Below are 18,718 nucleotides of genomic sequence, written 5' to 3' on the forward strand. Positions count from 1 at the left end.
CCTGATTCCCCAGGCATCAGCATAGGCTGGATCTGATGGGCTGGTTTCAGCAGGTACTTCTCCAGGACTGTTGTTAATAAATTAATATGCAACAATTGCTTGATGATCTTCTGAGAAGAGGGGGAACTCTGCATGCCAGGTCCCAGACAGGCTGCACAGGAAGAGCAGACAAAACACCTGCCACACTTACACAATTGAAGAGCTCGGTAGTCAGACCAAGGTAGTTGTGCAAGGCCAGGAATGTCACCCTCTGCAGCCTCACCATGATGATCTAGAAATGGGAGATCGAGAAGCAGTAGGATCATGCTCAGCATTCTCCCACACTCGCTGTGCATTTAGCTGCTGCTCTGTACTAGAGGACCTGAAGGCACTTTATAACCTACAGACTAAGCTGAAGTTCCTTTCCTGCAGTTACTGAGGCAAAGACACATCCCAGTGATTTACCAAACCCTGCACAAGAATCCCAAGTCTTACTCCCAAACCCCAAATCATGCTTTTAGTTTTCTGTAAACATGAATAATAAACATTCCTTGAAATAAAAACATTTGCTTCCATTTCCCACCCCCCTGTTAAAAATATTTACTCCAGCTTTCCCCATACTGAGTCCCCAGTACCGCTCTACAAGTGCTCAGAACTAGCCTAAGACACCCCTGCCACCCGACCTTCCTCTGCCCCAGCAGCTTATTCCCACTCCCAAGTCATCCTCTCTGTTGTATCAGCTCTCACTGAGCATGTTAAGCTGGTAGAATGACCTGTTCTCCTCAGTTACCAGTATTAGGAGCTGCTGGGCAAACACTGCAAAAAGACATGGTAACACACCAGTCCCTGCAGCAGCTGCAGGATGTAGGGGACATGTGCAGTGCTGCCCCAGCCCTGCCTCAGCTCCTGCTGAGTGAGGGAAGGTAAGCTGAGGGTGAACAGGCACAGCTCTCTGCTCAGCTGCTGGCAGCTGCCCCTGGAGCAGAAACTCCTCTGTCTGCCTGCATTCTGTGACTTCTACAACAGTGACCCCTCAACAAACAGCTCCTGGGGGTACATCAGTCCTGCTTCAGAATGTGTGACAGTTTCTGCTGTACTCTAAGCCATTCTGAAGCCATGTAGAGGCACGGGCACACTGCAGATCCCATGCCAGCGTGTTCTTCCCCCACCAGGACCGACGAGCTACATCGCAGGTCCAGCTGGTTGGAGAGGCTGATGTTCACCTGGACATGAGCCAGCAGTGTGCCTGGGTTGCCAACATGGCCAACAGCATCCTGGCTAGTGTCAGGAATAGCACAGCCAGCAGGACCAGGGAGGTGATCATCCCCCTGTGCTTGGCACTGCCACATTTTGAGTGCTGAGTTCAGTTCTGGGCCCCTTGCTACAAGAAGGACATCAAGGTCCTGGAGCATGTCCAGAGAATGGCAACCTGCCTGGGGAAAGGCTGGGACACAGGTCTGATGAGGAGCAACTGAGGGAACTGGGACTGTTCAGCCTAGAGAAGAGGAGGCTCAGGGGGGACCTTATTGTTCTCTCCAGCTCCCTGAAAGGTTGGGATGAGCTGGGTCTCACACATAACCAGTAATAGGACGAGAGGGAATGGCTGTAAGTTGTGCCAGGGAAGGTTCAGGTTGGAAATGAGAGAAATTTCTTCTCTGAAAGGGCAGTTAGTTGTTGGAACAGGTTGCCCAGGGAGGTGGTGGAGTCCCTTGAGGTGTTCAAGGAAAGGTTGGGCGAGGAACTTCAGGGACATGGGTTAGTGAGTGATGTGGGTGGTAAAGGGATGGCTGGACTGGATCATCTCGGAGGTCTTCTCCAACCTCAACGATTCTGTGCAGGAACTGATTCAGTGCTCAATGTGTGTGTGCACATATATATATGAATGATTCCTTCCTGTATGTGATTAATGCTGAGCTCATTACATCCAGGGCTCTGAGAGCAGAAGGAATTGCAAAAGCAGTTCAACCCCTCAAAAGAAGCTTTACTGAACAGCCCTGTACCTGCACCAGGAGGATGAGCTTACTTCTTACACTGAAATTAGAAGGATCTTTTCTTTTTTCCCCAGCTCCACCTAAAGGATGCAGCTCACCTGGACCACCCTGACCAGAGTTTCAGGGTACTTCTGGAAGATGTCTTGAAAGGCACTTGCTGGGAGCCGCAGTATCGTGGAGGGAACGGCTGCGCGGGCTGAGACGGTTTTATAAGGAGCAGGGTGACCCTGCAAGGAAGTTTCAGAGACACAAGGTTAATCCACCAATCCTCTGAGCCAACCCTTCCCAATTCCTTCCCTAATGGTGTGCTCAACAGACACCATCTGCCCACAAAAAGCCTTGAACTTGTGCCCCATGACCTGCAGGGGATGTAATGAGGGCAGCGTGGTCAGGGAATTCACACCAGCCCTTCCAGGAGCGTTGGGCAGTGAAACACAAGCATCAGGATCAGGTTAAGGGAACCGGATGCTCTGTCAGCTCCTTTCACTTGTAGCACAGCTGAGGCAGGGCTGGGAAGTGTTTCAGCCTCCAGCTACTCCAGACTGCAGAGACAGGAGGCTCAGATGATTGTACTGATGACCAGGCTGTTTGCTGCACTGACAACCATACAGGCACCAAGCCCAACAAATATACCGAAGTGGTAAAGTGATTAAATGCTAAATGGATATTTTGTGCAGGGCTGGGCTCCCTGGGGCAGGAAGGACAGGGAGCTCCTGGAGAGGGGACAGCAAAGGGCTAGGGAGGTGCTGAGGGCACCAGAACATCTCTCTGAGAGACAGGCTGAGGGACTCGGGGCTGTTCAGCCCACTCCTGACAGGTGGGCTCAGGAGGACGGGTCAGTCTGTGTCCAGTGGTGCCCAGGGGTGATGGGCACAGAGTGGAGCAGAGGAAGTCCCACCTAACACTGAGGAGGAATTTCTTTGCTAGGAGGGTGGCAGAGCCCTGGGCCAGGCTGCCCAGAGAGGTTGGGGAGTCTCCATCTCTGGAGACATTCCAACCCCATTATCCTGGGCACTGTCCTGTGCAGCCTGCTCAAGGGGATGCTGCTCTGGCAGGGGTGGGACTGGGGGAATCTCCAGAGATCCCTGCCAGCCCCCATCAGTCTGGGATTCTGTGAAACACCAGGCAGACTTCTTGGATTCTAAGATATATACACATATCTTCACACCCATCCCTGTACACATATGAAATATCCCAGATGACAAAGTCCAAGAGCTTCTCTTCACTAAGACAAACTGGGGCTGGGCCATCCCTTGGACACAAAGAACAGGTGGAGAAGTAACAAACCAGTGAAAGAGAAAATTCTAAGTGAAAGACAAGCCTCTGAGTTAGGGCTTTTCCCCCTTGAATCAGAAAAGATTTAAACAAAAATCTACTGCAAACACTTCAATAAAAACTCCAGACAACACCTGCCTAGATGAATGTTGAAAGGAATATCTCCAAGTCATGAATTTGTTCACCAATACCTGAAACACAGTTTATACACCAAAATCAATGTCCTTTTGTGGTGTGAGCAGGAAGAAATGGAAGTTTCTGGTTGAACACAGTCCCCTTGGAGCCCCTGAAGCTGTCATTCCTCCTGAGCAGCACGAGGCAAATTCCACACACTAAAGCACCCAGACACGAAACACTGACTGCAAATAAAAACCCCACAAGTCTCCCAGAGCATCAGCCACCCAAACACCACCATGGCCAAACAGCTCCTGCCTGAAGAGCCCACCAAACCCAAACAGAGTGGCTTCTGAAGAGCTCTGCAAAATAACACTGCTGCTCTGTTTGCCTGGCTGCTCTGAAGTCAGGATGAAACAGATTCTAAAATTAAATTAAATTAATTGGAACCAATTTCTTAATTACACCAACTCAAGCTGACCTTTTTATAAAACCAGGGGATGATATTAATAGCTTTCATCTTCAAGTTCCAGAGGGATTTGAAAATTTAAATCTCTCTTTGACCTCCAGTGCAAAGCTACCAGGCGCCCTCAGTTTTCCCAAGCTCCTTTTAATTAAGTGAAGGAATTAACCGACGACATTGCTGCACCCAAAAATAAATGCAACATCTCTCTTCTACAGGCCAGTTTAAAGCCCAGCTTTAGATGAAGAAATCACTTGGCATTCTTCTTATACTCCCATGTAAAAGACAGGGTGTGTTGTCTGCTTCTAAGCATGTACATTGCTCTACTTGCCACCAGCCAAGTTCCCCACCAAGCCCCACACAGAGGTGTCAGTTTTGTGTGGCTGGGTTCTGGTGGAGAAGGGAGAGCTGCAGGGGTGGTTTCTGCAAGGAGCAGCCAGAATCTCTCCCCAGACCCCAGAGATTAAACATCAGTCAGCTCAAGGCTGGAGTGGCTGCTGACCAAGGGTGAGCCCATCAGCACCTCTGGGAATCACAGTGAGGAGAAAACTGCTGCAGGCAGCTGCTTTGTGCCCCCAGAGAAGGGAGTGAGAAGGTGTGAGGAGCTGTGCAGGCACCAAGGCCAGGGAAGTGGGGGGAGGAGGCACCCCAAGGTGCCGGATGCAGCCCCTGGAGAAACCCATGGTGGAGCAGGTGTCCCCCACAGCCCAGACCCCACCTGCAGCCCCTGGAGAGGCCCCACACTAGAGCAGGGGGAGACAGACAGGAGATGCTGTCACCCTGTTGGAGCCAGCCCCTGCCAGCACTTGCAGCCCATGGAGAGAGACAGAGACACAGAGATGAGCAAGGGAGAGACCTGCCCCGGAGCAGGTTTGCTGGGGGGAGGCTGCTGACCCCATGGGGAACCAGGCTGGAGCAGTTTGGGCCTGAGGGACTGAGACATTCTGTGATTGATGACTGCACCCATAGCAGTGACCCTCACTGGGGCAGCTGGGGAAGAGCTGAGGCCCCGTGGGAGAGGACTCACACTGGAGATGTTCGTGGGGGACTGTCTGCTGTGGGTGGGACCCCAGGGTGCAGCAGGGGAGGGGGTGAGGAATGACCTCCCCAGCCAAGAAGGGAAACATATGGTGAGGAACTGACCCAACCCCCCATTCCCCCAGTCCCTGCCCCTCCCTGTGCCACAGTGGGGGGAAGAAGGGAGCGAGATCATGGATAAGGTGCAGTCTGTTGAGAAGGGAGGGGTGGGGGAGCTGCTTTGAGATCTGCTCCCACTTCTCATCACCCAACTCTGGTGTCACTGGGGGTGCAGGGCAGGGTCATCAATTAGAGAGTTTCTGTCCTTTATTCCCTGTTGAGTCTGTTCTGCCCGTGACACTCACTGCAGGATGATCTCTCCCTGGCCTGAGCTCCACTCCTGAGCTGCTCAATATCCATTTTCTCCCCTGTCCAGTTAAGAAGGGGAGCGACAGAGCAGCTTTGGTGGGCGTCTGGCCTCCAGCTGGGGCCAAACCCCACACCAGAGAAAGGAACTCTATTACATCTTTAGTAGCCAGACAAAGGACAAGCATTAAGTTTAATACTGTTCTGCAACAGCTATTCAAAGGGGCAAAATAAGCCCTGTGCACTGTGTCTATGCTCTACCCAGGGAGGTGTTTCAGTTTTTCCCCAGCAGTGCTGACTGAGCACAGAATGATGCTGCAGCCTCTTGGAAACCCAGTTCCTGAACAATCACCACTAATGGTGCACAGGCTGTTTCTCCAAAGCACAGCCCATCCCTCCCAGTTTCCAGTATATCATTTTTCCTTTTCAAACTCCCCACAGGAATTCCACTTGCCTTTGAAAGGGCCAACCATCATTGCACCTAGCAGGTTAGGAACATGCTGAAAGCCCTCAGAGGAGCAAAGAACAAATGTGCCCTTAATTATCAGGTCTGAAATACAGCCACATAATCAGCCACACATGGGAATGCCACGTTTCAGTGACACTGTGTGTGGCAATCACACACAGGGGTCACAAGGAATGGTTCTGCTATAGTCAGGAGTGAACTAGGACCTTTCAGAGAGCTGTCAGTTCTCAGCACAGATAACCCTTTTCTTCTGTCTTGCTCAAACAGCTGTTGTGCAATCATTAGATACTGTAGGTGACAATGTCACAGCTACAGTATGGGTGAAATCCAGATGACAGCCAACAGCCAAATCCAAATACATTTGGTTATGGAACCTGCTACAAGAGGCAGAGGTGTCTCCTGTTCTGCCTGGAGTGGTGATGCCTTTCTGTACCCAAAAATCTGGCACATTTTCTCTATTCCTACTGCTGGGATTTTACCTCCCTCTGCTCCTACCTGCCCTCCTTCTCATGACATCACTGCTGCTGCAACCCCAAGGTCTTGCAGTGATCAATCACTGCTCTATAACCTCATCTATCTTCTCAATCATCATTTAAACACACTTGTGCCCTGCAGACTCACCTCCACCCAAGGGTTTTTCAGCTTCTTTTAATCCCCAGACTTTCATTTTTTTCCCCTTTCACTCGGTGGCAAGTGCTGGATACTCCTCCCAGCTGCTTCCACCTCATTCCAACTATGCCAGATGCTCACAGTTTCCACACAGAGGACAGGAAGAAAACCTGAGGCCCTGGCAATCAGCACCAAACACCATCCCCACTGGTCCCATTTAACTCTGAGTGAGAATTCCCCATTCAGGATCCTGCCCTGACAGTGCAACAGCCCCCACAGCATTCACATGGGCTTCAACAACACCCAGTTCAGAGGCTGCTTTAGTATCTGAGACAGTATCAGTTCAGAGTAGATTAATTACAACACAGAGTTGTTCCAAAATCCCAGGGAAGGGCTTCTTTCTGCTGGGCTCAAAGCCTCTGATTGCTCCTTCCAGTTTGAAGACAGTAGCATTTACCTGTTCCCAGAAAAAAGGAAATCCAGCACCAGCCCCTAAGTCAGAGCTGCTGTCTTTGCGTTCAGTCCATCTAAGGGGCCTTTTCAATTTAAAAAATTGGAACATTAAATTAGAAAAATATCTCTCATGGGACCTTTCTTTCAGATCCAACAAGATCAGCAACCTCAATCTGCTCACACAGCTCTTAACCAAGTGGGGCACCAGGCTGACACCATGTGGTACAAAAGCAGCCCAAAAAATGGAAAGAAAAAAAAAAAATCAAAGAAAAAAAAAAATTGAGCTCAGATTGCTCAACCCCTCTCCAAACACATCCTTCCTTCAGGTCAGATCCACTGGGTGGTGGCACAGTGAAACTCGATTCAGTTGGGGTATCTGTGGGCAGCTCTACGGCTCACTCACTACCTGGGACAGCCACTGAGGAGCCTCCTCTGGTTTGTTCAGGGCTACTTTCTCTTTCCTTGTCTGTTTTTGTGCTGCTTTTATACCCAGAGTCAGAAAGGAGCACAATGAGGAGAACTAAGATCAAATCAATCAGTTCACAAAGCTGGGAAACAAGGGAAGAAAAGGGAAAGTTGTGAAAATGAACAAGTTATTCCACCAAAAACCTTGCTGCTTTTTTTTCTCCTTTACTTATACTGTTCTGCATGCTAATAATTCCTCCAACACATTCTCAACAATACAGATTTGCTGATTCACCAGTGGGAGAACTAATGAGAAAGAGAGAAAAAAGATAGAATGAGAATTTCAAAAACACCCCAACAGACAAAACCCACCTGAGACAGAACGAGTCCAAGCCAGGCTTTGAAAAGGCAAACCCACAAACCACTGCTGTACAAGGATTGCTCTGTTTATTCAAAAGGAATACAGGAAAAGGAGATGACTGGGATCCTGCTCTTTAGGATCCCCTCAAGAAGGAAATTTGCTGGTGGAAGTACCAAGGGCAAAGACACCTCTAAACCTGCTGCTAACAGGATTCCACAGCAAGGACGTGACTTGCACAGCCCAAATGATTCACATGCCAATACTTGCTGGAGGAGAAAGTGAGAGATCAAGCTTAAAAACTGTTTATCACTTCCCATAGGTTTTAGGGGGGGGGAAACAAAAATCAATCTGTATCTGTCTGCTTGGCAGAAGCAGCAAAGAACATGGTGCAGAACCAGGAGAACTACAGAACCTCCTCATGCAAGGAGACAGCCAAGCACAGAAGAAACAGCACAAGGTCAAATATGACCAACTTATTGACCAGATCATCTTCATCCTCTCAGCTATCAGAACTGTTCAAATCAGCACTTTAAAGTGCCTGTGTGTTACTGAAGATGATGGATTCACCACGTTCCCTCTGGGTGCTCCGAGACGGAGGCGCTGTGACAATCCCAGCAAAACCATCACTGTGATTCCAACTGAAACAAAAGCCACACTGCTAGTCAGTGGGATAAACACTACCAGCTACTGAGCTTGTTGTCTGTCCAAGAGCACAACCTTCAGATGTCACCAGCAACATTAACCTCTTCAAAGAAATTAAATCCATCAACTGGTTTCACTGTATAATCAGAATAATCAAAACTGTCAGATCTCTTTACATGAGAGCAAATAGAACAGATGCTGTAAGTAACAAATCAAACCAACAGGGTGAGGTTCAGCAAGGCCAAGGGCAGAGTCCTGCACTGGGGACATAACAGCTGTGGGCAGCACTACAGGCTGGGGCAGAGCGGCTGGAGAAGGACCTGGGGGTGTTGGGTGACATCAGATTGAATATGAGCCAGCAGTGTGCTCAGGTGGACAAGGAGGCCAATGGCATTCTGGCTTGTGTCAGACACAGCATGGCCAGCAGGTCTGGGGAGGGGATTGTGCCCCTGTACTGGTGAGGCTGCACCTCGAGTGCTGTGTCCAGTTCTGGGCTCCTCACCATAAGAAGGACATTGAGGTCCTGGAGCGAGTCCAGAGAAGGGCAACCAGGCTGGGGAAGGGGCTGGAGGGAAAATCCTCTGAGGAGCACCTGAGGGAGCTGGGGGTGTTCAGCCTGGAGAAGAGGAGGCTGAGGGGAGACCTTCTCCCCACCTCCCCTGCCCTGCCAGGAGGGTGCAGAGAGGTGGGTGATGGTCTCTTCAGCCAGGGGACAGGAGATGGGACAAGGGGCAATGGCCTCAAGCTGCCCCAGGGCAGGGTCAGAGCAGATGTGAGGGAAAAGTTCTTCCCTGGCAGAGTTGCGGGGCTGTGGCACAGGCTGCCCAGGGAGGGGGTTGGGTCCCTGCCCCCAGGTGTGTAACAGACGGGTAGATGAGGTGCTCAGGGATCTGGGTTAGCATAGGATGGGAACAATTGGACTCGATCACAAAGGTCATTTCCAACCCAGTGATTTCTGTGTAATGGTGTAAAAGCCTGGATTTCTGTGCTCTAACCTGGTCCTACTCTTGACTGCTCTGTGTCCTTGAGCAAATCAAACCACACTGCAGCTTTCCAGCCATAACATAACAACTCAAACCCTCCTGCTCCTCATAAACAGCCAGTGTTACACAGCCAAGCACACACACCTCTCAACCATCATAGCACAGAGCTGCTTCCAGCTGCTCTGTGGGGGGAGAAACAAAACTGATCACAGAAGTGTTTTCCCTTCTGACTCCTTCCCAGTGATATTCCAAGCCTGCTTCCCCCACCAGGCTCAGGGACAGAGAGTGGCACTGCCAAAAACCTGAGCGTTCAAGAACTTACCGTGATGACGTCGAGAATGCTGAGAAGGCTGTGGACACTGTCTCCTGCCAGCACCTCCTTCACAACCACTTCTGTTCCATCCTGTAAGCATAGGGGACAAGATGACTGAAGGCTCAGCTGCTTATTTGGAGCATTTCAGAAAGTTAAACCTGCTCTCACTCTCCCAGACACTCTGAGCAGCTCTAACAGAACCAGTCCCTCGTTGTAACCTTGCTTTCTCTCAGCTCTGATGGAAATGTGCTGATTCAAACCACCAAAGTTTTAAGCTAAATTGACAGACAAAACTGGCTTTTAGCTTCTTTTAATTTAAGGGGAGATGTAACCTGCTTGTCTTTGCTATATAACAACCAAAGCCACACCGTTTCCTTTGCTCCAAGACAAAACTAGCTCTACTGAAGGATTACATGACAAGAGGCAGTGCTAAAAAAGCAGCAAAACACAAAAATACCCAGCAACCAGCAAGTGGGGGATAAGTTACAAACACAAAAGCCTGTGCCTGGAGCCATCAGAAAACTGCTCACATGTTGAAACATTGGCCAAGTTCAATCAGGAGGAAGGAAAAGAAATATAAACTGGCAGAAGAGATTGACAGGGCTAACACTCAGTTTCAGTCTGGAGGAGGCTAAGAGGAAACCTGTTCACTCTCTACAACTCCCTGGAAGGAAGGTGTAGCCAGGTAGGGTCGGTCTCCTCTTGCAAGTAACAACTGATAGGACAAACGGCCCCGAGTTGGGCCAGGGGAGGATTAGTTTGGGTATCAGGAGAAATTTTTTCCCTGAAAAGGTTGTCTAGCACTGGAACAAGCTGCCTAGGGAAGTTGTGAGGTCCCCATCCCTGGGGCTTTTAAACAGACATACAGATGCCATTCTTGGGGACACGGTGTAGTGGTGGCCTTGGCAGTGCTGGGTTAATGGCTGGACTGGCCTACAACAGAGGCCAACATTCCTTCTCCCTACCTGCCCAAAAGTGAATCTGAATCTTCCACCTCCCAGACAAAGCCACTAACCATCTCACTGGAATATGATGAAAGCACACTCAGGCTCTCCTGCTCTGTAGGCCTAGCTGCTTTTATAAGTCCCCCCAAAAGGAGAACGATTCCACCACTGTGCAGAGCCTGTCCTGCACCCCAACCTCCCTCAGTAACCACCATGCACAAGGGCACCTTACAAAGCCTGATCAGCACAGTGTTTCACTCTCTCATCTAAGACACGTGGGACCACAGCTCCAAACCTTGTTCTTTATAAATATCACAGCCCTGAAGGGTAGGAAGTAATCCCTTCTAATTCCCTAGGATTCAAATGTCTAAGTTTAATCAATGCTAAATGATTCACTCCAATCCGTATGTCATGCCAACAGATTTATCTCAAGAAGCACAGAGCAGTTAATTCTTACACTTTCTTGAATGCAAACTTCCAGTTTGCCATCCTGCACCACGTAGATGCTGTTGTCCAGCTGCCCAGGCCGAAAGATGTATTCGCCTTCGTGCAGCTGCACAAAAATCATGTGCTTGCACAGCTCCAGGAAAAGGGGCTTCTCAAAGTGGCCAAGGACCCTGCAGGGAAGAAAAGAGAAATTTCACATAATCACAAGTTTGGAAAAGGCCTTTAAGATCATCAAGTCCAACTGTTCCTGCCCTATGCTAAATCACACCCCTGAGCACCTCATCTACCTGTTAAACACACCCAAGGAAGGTGACTCAGCCCCTCCCTGGGTAGCCTGTGCCACAGCCCCACAACTTTGCCAGGGAAGAACTTTTCCCTCCCATCTGCTCTGACCCTGCCCTGGCACAGCTTGAGGCCATTGCCCCTTGTCCCATCTCCTGTCCCCTGGCTGAAGAGACCATCGCCCACCTCTCTGCACCCTCCTGGCAGGGCAGTGGAGGTGGGGAGAAGGTCTCCCCTCAGCCTCCTCTTCTCCAGGCTGAACACCCCCAGCTCCCTCAGCTGCTCCTCAGAGGATTTGCCCTTCAGCCCCTTCCCCAGCCTGGTTGCCCTTCTCTGGACTTGCTCCAGGACCCCACTGTCCTTCTGGTAGTGAGGAGCCCAGAACTGGACCCAGCACTCAAGGTGCAACCTCACCAATGCCCAGTCCAGGGGCACAATCACCACTGCCAGTGGAAAATCCCTCCTCAATGAGCGAAGTCACCAGGCACAAATAGCAGAGGAACCCTGAGGCAGCCTGACAGCACAGCAGAAGGAGCAGAGCTCCTCAAGACAGAAATGCAAGAGTACTGTCAGAGGCTGAGATCTGTAAATATGGGAGTTCCTTCCCAAGTAACACTCCAAGCAGTGCCAGCAGGCTCAGAAGGGACTGTATCCACTCATCCTCAGCACCTGCATGGCTTGTGAAGGGGTAAAAATACAAACCCTGCATAGTGTGAGAAGAGCCACCCCATGGGACCTGCCCTTTCAGAGCAGCTACCCTGTGCAGGGAACCAGGACATGTCAGGAAAATCCGTCACCTGCAGACGCTTGGCACATGCCATCTCCTGCAGGTAAGGTGTGATGGGACTGCTGCCATGCTGTAACTACTCAGTCACTACCAGGCAGACAGAAATACATGTCCAAAACCTGATTTTTCTGTGCACAGCACCAGAAGCACCCTCCACACAGCTCCATGAGCTCACAGTAACCAGGATCAATCAACCAAAGTCTGCCACAAAATCAATGAGCCACAGATCGTAATCCCACAGCAGAAGTTCAGGTGACTTACACTGCTGTTTTTATTAGCATATATATGACCTTCAGAACTCAATTACTGTGATAACTGGGAGGAAAACAAACATACCCAAATAAAACCAAAACTACAGGTCTGAAGTTGTCACTGCCTGTGCTGTGTCAGCAACACGAGTGCTCAGCTGAGCAGGCAAAGGCCATCCCTTCCTCTCAACCTGCCAGAGAGCTGTAAGGGTTGACCTGGATTCTATTTGCAACTTCTTCAGCCAGAGGAATGAAAGATTCTGCAGTTTAGAGAGCTGCCAATGAGATACCAAATTAGCAGTTACCAATGATGATGCCTTTGGTACGATGCCTTTCTGTACCAGAACTAGTCTGCCATAGTCTAAAGAGAATGTTTAAAGTGTACTACCAGAAACCTGTTTGTGTGCAAAAAGCTTGGTTATCATTACCCCCAAATTAAACCAGTAATCCATGGGGATTTTTAAATGCAGCCAACTATTTCCCCAATATTTCTTGAAAACTAGAAGTGATTTATTCTTTCCTCCTGCACAGATGAACTTGCAGTCAACTGCTTAAAGATTTGGGCCATGCAGTGATAAAATTTAAGACCTGCCATGAACTGCCCAATATTTAGATCACCTGAACATTGGTCAAACCCAACACCCAGGCTTCTCTTTCCATTTCCCATTACCTGACGTTCTTCAGCATGTACAGGACTTCCGATGGCAAATGGGAATTCTTCACATCAAACTCGGTCAGATCCGCCTCTAGCAAAGAGGGAGGAGGTTCTTTGGGCTGCAGCGTTGGACATTCCTTCTTAATACGCAGAATCCTACGTGGAAAAAGACAAGTCAGGAAGGTCAGGAAGCCTCCTTGTTCCTTCTAAGTATGTTGGGGAAGACAGCAGGCCTGCTGGCGGCCTGGCTCTCTTCACCAAAGACACAGGCCCTGACAATAGCCTCATGTTCCCATGAGACAGGAAAAGTTCCTCATGCTGAGAGGATTTTGATAATCACATTCTCAAAACACAGCAGCCTTGATGACAGGGGTACAGACTGCCCTAAACCAAGAAGGAGTTATGGGAAGGTACTTGGGAGTAATGGAACGTGTTGTGAACCAGCCATAATAAGATGGTCAGAACAGCCGGTGTGTGGATGGTTTTAGACATCAAAGGTAAACTAAGGATATTCAGCTCTAAGATATGTTTATCAGAGCTCATTATAATCACTAACCAATCAGTGGGGTGTAAACATATGCAACCAATTAGCAGTATTTTAGCTTGCCACATTTGCAGTAACAGATGTCTAGAACCTGTGTGATTCCACCCAATGAAGGGCTTCACCTAAAATTCATATCAAATCACATGTTGCCCATCACTGATCTCTGTGTAAGTACAGGCTGACAACTGAGCCCACAGCTCAACCACAACACTGAACACACACCACGTGCACCATGTCACAGGTTATCCAGCAGGTAACACAGCAACATTCTGCCCTCCAGCTGCTCCTTTCCTGCCTTTCCACAGCGAAACCGGAGACAGCGCCGTGGGCACGAACGGCTCCGCGTCAGCAAAACTCCCAGCGAAGGGCTCGGCCAATGCGCAGCTGACAGGACTGTGTAAGCCAGGAGCCGTGGAAGAGCGCTGTGCTGGGGATAAGTTCCACACCACAAACAAAATCCCCACAGAACCAGCCTCCAGGGCAGGAATTCTCCCTTTCCCAAAAGCCCAAGTACCTTTTGGCCAAAGATAAGACTTTGGCCCGCTTCCGCATCCTTTGACGAGGCACAGTGTTCCCAACCAGGGAGTTTGGAAGGGTTGTAACCTAGGAGGAAGAAATGAAAAAACAAGACATTTACTACAGGCCAAATCAACCAGCTCCAACCCTGCAAAGGCTCCAACTCCTCCATCAAGTCACTACAACGTGAGGAGAGCGAAGACTCATACAAGACCTTGGAGCGTTGGATCAACATCTACTCCAGGATCACTTGGTGTCTAGAGACTGAAAAACTTTGATTTTAAGAAGCAACTACTACAGTGGGAATGGAGGGTGGAGGGAAAAGTGCCCTTCACCACACAGTTCTCACTTCGAAACACTCCACCACAAGCAGAGAAGTGACCTTAAAGCTCCAACTCCACTCCCAGGGCAGTGAGTGGTGCTGACAGACCTGCATCCACTCATTCCACAGCGGATGATGACCACCACACAAGGCTGGCACTGGTTTTTATCAGTTACTACATGCCACCTCCTGGAGAAACACAACCACTGCAAAGCCCAGGAACTGTCTCAGTAGTTCCTTTTCAGACTGTATCAGTTCTCTGAGCCTCAGGGAGTTGAATCCCAGGAAAAAGTTTCTCTCAAGAAAAGACTCTGGTTAGTCTGGAGCCTCACAGGGTTTTCTTTTCTAGAAAGCAAAGCTTTAGTATTTTATCACAAATTCACTGAGCATGACCAAGAGCAGTTAGCATACAAACAGGAGGGGAATCAACTTTTTAAAAGGGTAGATAATGGCAGGACAAGGGGGATGGTTTAAAGCTAAAGGAAGGAAGGTTTAAATTAGATATTAGGGGAAAGTTTTTTACAGAGAGAGTGGTGAGGGGCTGGAACAGGCTGCCTAGAGGGGGGGTGGGTGCCCCATCCCTGGGGGTGTTCAAGGCCAGGTTGGATGGGGCCCTGGGCAACCTTGTGTAGCTCCAGGCCTGGAGGTTGGTGTCCCTGCCTGTGGCAGGGGGTTGGAGCTCTGTGATCCTTGGGGTCCGTTCCGACTCATGCCATTCTACGATTCCTGTACTCTGGAACAAAAGTGAGGTCCAACACTCCACAGCAAAAACTTCCCCAGCTGATTTTACCACATGGAATTACAAATTTATATATTCAAACAAGCCTGATAAGGAACACCAAAGCAAGGAAGTTGCTGGTGGCACACACCCCTTTCCCTGGGGACATTTCTGGCCAAGTTCCACAGAAAAGCTGAGCTGTGATGAAGGAGCAAGTTTCAGGGTGATATCTCCTCCCTGCAATGAAGCCCAGCCCACAGCTGAGTATCCAGACCAGCACAGTGTCTGACCACCAACCCAGAAACCTGAATTCCCCTCAACGAGGGTGCATGAGGCAGAATGCTGCAGCTCACCAGAGGTGCTCCTCAACCCAAGGTGACTAGCAAAGCAAGGGTGCTTCTGGGCAGCCCAGGTTTCTGCTGATGCTGTTTTGAGTGCACATGTGGGTTCAAGCAGGTCACTGTGGGCTCATTAAGTTACCTGGCAGGACACAGCCAGGACACCCCACGCTGTGCCTGTGGCCCCACAAGGGGCCAGTCCTATTCCTGCCTCACAGCTTCCCTGGGTCATACAGCCCACAGGACCCCCACCCTGGTCCTGACTCCACAGGACAGCGGGCAGGGAATGCTGAGGGCAGCCGATTTAAACAGCCTCTTCCTGCAACAGGCTGCCCAGAGAGGCGACGGGTGCCCCATCCCTGGGGGTGTTTGAGGCCGTGTGCCAGCCATCCTAAGTGAAGAACTGCTAAGGTTACCCCACCTCCCACACTGGGTTTTAACCTTCACTTCCCACCACACCAGACACACGTACCTTCCTCATGATCTTCCGCCCATAGAACAACACTTTGTCTCTCTTGCGGAACCTGTACTGAGGCACGTGTGGCTGGAGTTGTTCTGAAACAGAGAAGCACCACATCAGAAACCACCTGCAGCCTACACCTTCAGCTTTGCCACCTCCCTAACAACTGTGGCTCCTCTCCACCAAGCAGGTTCTGGAGGGCAGTGTTTGGAATTCAAACCAAGGCAGGGTGGCTCATTACCCAACCCTCATTAGCCACAACAAGCTAGTGGAGAGCTAGCTTGAGGCTCTGCCCAACCACCTGAGGAGATAAAGAGGCTCTCTAAACAGATAACAAGGATCAGGTGATTTTAATTTCACAGAAGAAACCTCTAATCCACCTGTTTCTCATCCCTGTAACTGCGAGCCTGCTGTGGAGTTGAATTGATTTGCATGCCAAGGGACACTGAGGCTCTCACAAGCCAGGGAAATAAACCCTCTGGTGTCCCACACGGGCCAGTTCTGTGTCCTCTGTGCAGATCAAGTGAATGAACACAAGTTCTTCATCCTCTTACAGCTGTTCTCCTGCAAGAAGCACTACCTTCACAGCAAGTGATAACTACAGGCTGCACAGAAACTACCACAGGTTGTTCCAGAAACACCAGGGGTAACGGAGCAAACTGCTTGTAAAGCATACGCAGCTCCTGAGTACTTACTGGCTTGTCTCACTCTTCTGTAAACGACAAACACCACGATGGCTATGAGCAGCAATGCCACAGCAGCTCCAATGGCAATCCCAGTCAGCTGCGAGAGGAATTCAGGGGGAGAGAAGTCAGTAGTGCCTGCAGTTGGAAAATGAGGTGCTTTTTGGTCAGCTGAAGAACTCTCAGCTCAGACAAGCACATTCTTAAACACCCAAATTTTAATTAAAACATCATGCACACAAGCTAAAACTCCATCAGTGTCTCGCTCCTAAGCTCACATGCAAAGCTTCCAGCATGTTCCCCCCTCTGAAGGTCTGCGAGCTGATCAACTCAGCGTATGTGAGATGAAACAGCAGCAATTAACTCCTGCCTCATCAAACCCTGTGACTTACTGCTAGAACTAGAGTTCCTACAGCTCTGCAGAAGCCATCTATGCCCGCGCAGCCTTCCACCCCGCTGACTGCAGCTATACGTTACCATTGTAGTCTGGATCCTGTCCTCTACAAACTGGAGGATGCGCGTTCCACCGGCGGGGAGCACAGCCTGGCACCAAAAGGAAGGGACATTAGTTTCCCACAAAGGGCAAAAAGCCTCCAAAAAAACAGTGCAACCCCTGGCCTGGGACATTTCATCGCTTGCCCACTTTGCAAACCCAGGATGTTCAGTGGTGAGGGGTCACTAGAGGAGATCTCCATTGGGGTCAGTTCAACACATCCCAAATACTCCTGAAACAGCATCAAAAGGGGAGGTCATCTCTATTTTTGATGATTTTATGTTATTTAGTGTAACATGGATGAGGACTGAACATAAATGGCAGGACAGGGGGGATGGAGTGAAGCTGAAGGAGGGAAGGGTTAGATGAGATATTAAGGGGAAGTTCTTTACAGGGAGAGTGGTGAGGGGCTGGAACAGGCTGCCCAGAGAGGGGGTGGGTGTCCCGTCCCTGAGGGTGTTCAAGGCCAGGTTGGATGGGGCCCTGGGCAACCTTGTGTAGCTCCAGGCCTGGAGGTTGGTGTCCCTGCCTGTGGCAGGGGGTTGGAGCTCTGTGATCCTTGGGGTCCCTTCCAACCCAGACCAGTCTGTGATTCTATGACTCTATGATTCTATGATCTACAAACAAGTTTCTGAGGCCGAGAAAATACACAAATCACAAACCAGCCGATTAAATTCACTGTGAAAAGCTGGTAATGGACAAAGGGAAAAGGTCCGGCTCAGGCGCAGCCCTGGGCCCTGCGCCGACTGCTGCCACTGAGGAAAACAACCTCTCCTGGCCCAGCTCAGGCTCACAAACACCAGCTCAAACCTTCCCTGAGCAGCGGGGAAAAAGCCAACCAAGGACTGGGAACCTGTCAGGCACTGCTGTGGTTTTGCATGGCAAGGTTTTGGTAGAGGCAGGGGGCAGTGGTGAGGGGCTTCTGTGAGAAGATGCCAGAAGCTTCCCCCATGTCCAACAGAGCAAACACCAGCCGGCGCAAGGCCCGAGTCGCTGCTGACCAAGGCTGAGCCCAGCAGTGATGGTCACAGTGCCTCTCTCTGTGAGGACTTATTGAAGAGAAAAAAACAAACCCACAAATAGAAGCATTTTGCTGCCAGGGACAGGGGAGATATGAGAAGATCTGCAGCCACCAAGGTCAGTGCAGAAGAGGGCAGGAGGAGCTCCAGGTGCTGGAGGAGACATTCCTCTGCAGTATGTGGAGAAGACTATGGTGGAGCAGATTGTCCCCCTGCAGCCCATGGAAGATGATGGGGAGCAGAGACCCTACCTGCAGCCCCTGGAGAAACCCATGGTGGAGTGGGTGTCCCCCCACAGCCCATGGAAAAGGCCCAGACCCCACCTGCAGCCCCTGGAGAGGCCCCACGCTGCAGCAGGGGAGACAGACAGGAGATGCTGTCACCCTGTTGGAGCCAGCCCCTGCCAGCACTTGCAGCCCATGGAGAGAGACAGAGACACAGAGATGAGCAAGGGAGAGACCTGCCCCGGAGCAGGTTTGCTGGGGGGAGGCTGCTGACCCCATGGGGAACCAGGCTGGAGCAGTTTGGGCCTGAGGGACTGAGACATTCTGTGATTGATGACTGCACCCATAGCAGTGACCCTCACTGGGGCAGCTGGGGAAGAGCTGAGGCCCCATGGGAGAGGACTCACACTGGAGATGTTCGTGGAGGACTGTCTGCTGTGGGTGGGACCCCAGGGTGCAGCAGGGGAAGGGGGTGAGGAATGACCCCCCCAGCCAAGAAGGGAAACATCTGGTGAGGAACTGACCCAACCCCCCATTCCCCCAGTCCCTGCCCCTCCCTGTGCCACAGTGGGGGGAAGAAGGGAGCGAGATCATGGATAAG

General features: G+C 50.5%; 1 protein-coding gene across 1 annotated transcript in view; it reads right to left on the reverse strand.

Annotated features, from left to right (window-relative positions):
- The window catches only part of PNPLA7 (patatin like domain 7, lysophospholipase), a gene marked incomplete at its 5' end in the record, with an annotated part of 140,736 nt that overhangs the window by 102,649 nt on the left and 19,369 nt on the right, over positions 1-18,718 (reverse strand). Inside the window, 9 exons of the mRNA XM_084272739.1 lie at positions 191-271; positions 2,069-2,197; positions 9,447-9,527; positions 10,839-10,998; positions 12,816-12,956; positions 13,859-13,947; positions 15,711-15,793; positions 16,394-16,481; positions 16,859-16,924. Coding sequence (XP_084128865.1) covers positions 191-271; positions 2,069-2,197; positions 9,447-9,527; positions 10,839-10,998; positions 12,816-12,956; positions 13,859-13,947; positions 15,711-15,793; positions 16,394-16,481; positions 16,859-16,924 — 918 coding nt within the window. The remainder of the gene's footprint in view (positions 1-190; positions 272-2,068; positions 2,198-9,446; positions 9,528-10,838; positions 10,999-12,815; positions 12,957-13,858; positions 13,948-15,710; positions 15,794-16,393; positions 16,482-16,858; positions 16,925-18,718) is intronic.

This window comes from Gallinula chloropus (assembly GCF_964237585.1).
Source record: "Gallinula chloropus genome assembly, chromosome: 18".
Lineage (NCBI taxonomy): Eukaryota > Metazoa > Chordata > Aves > Gruiformes > Rallidae > Gallinula > Gallinula chloropus.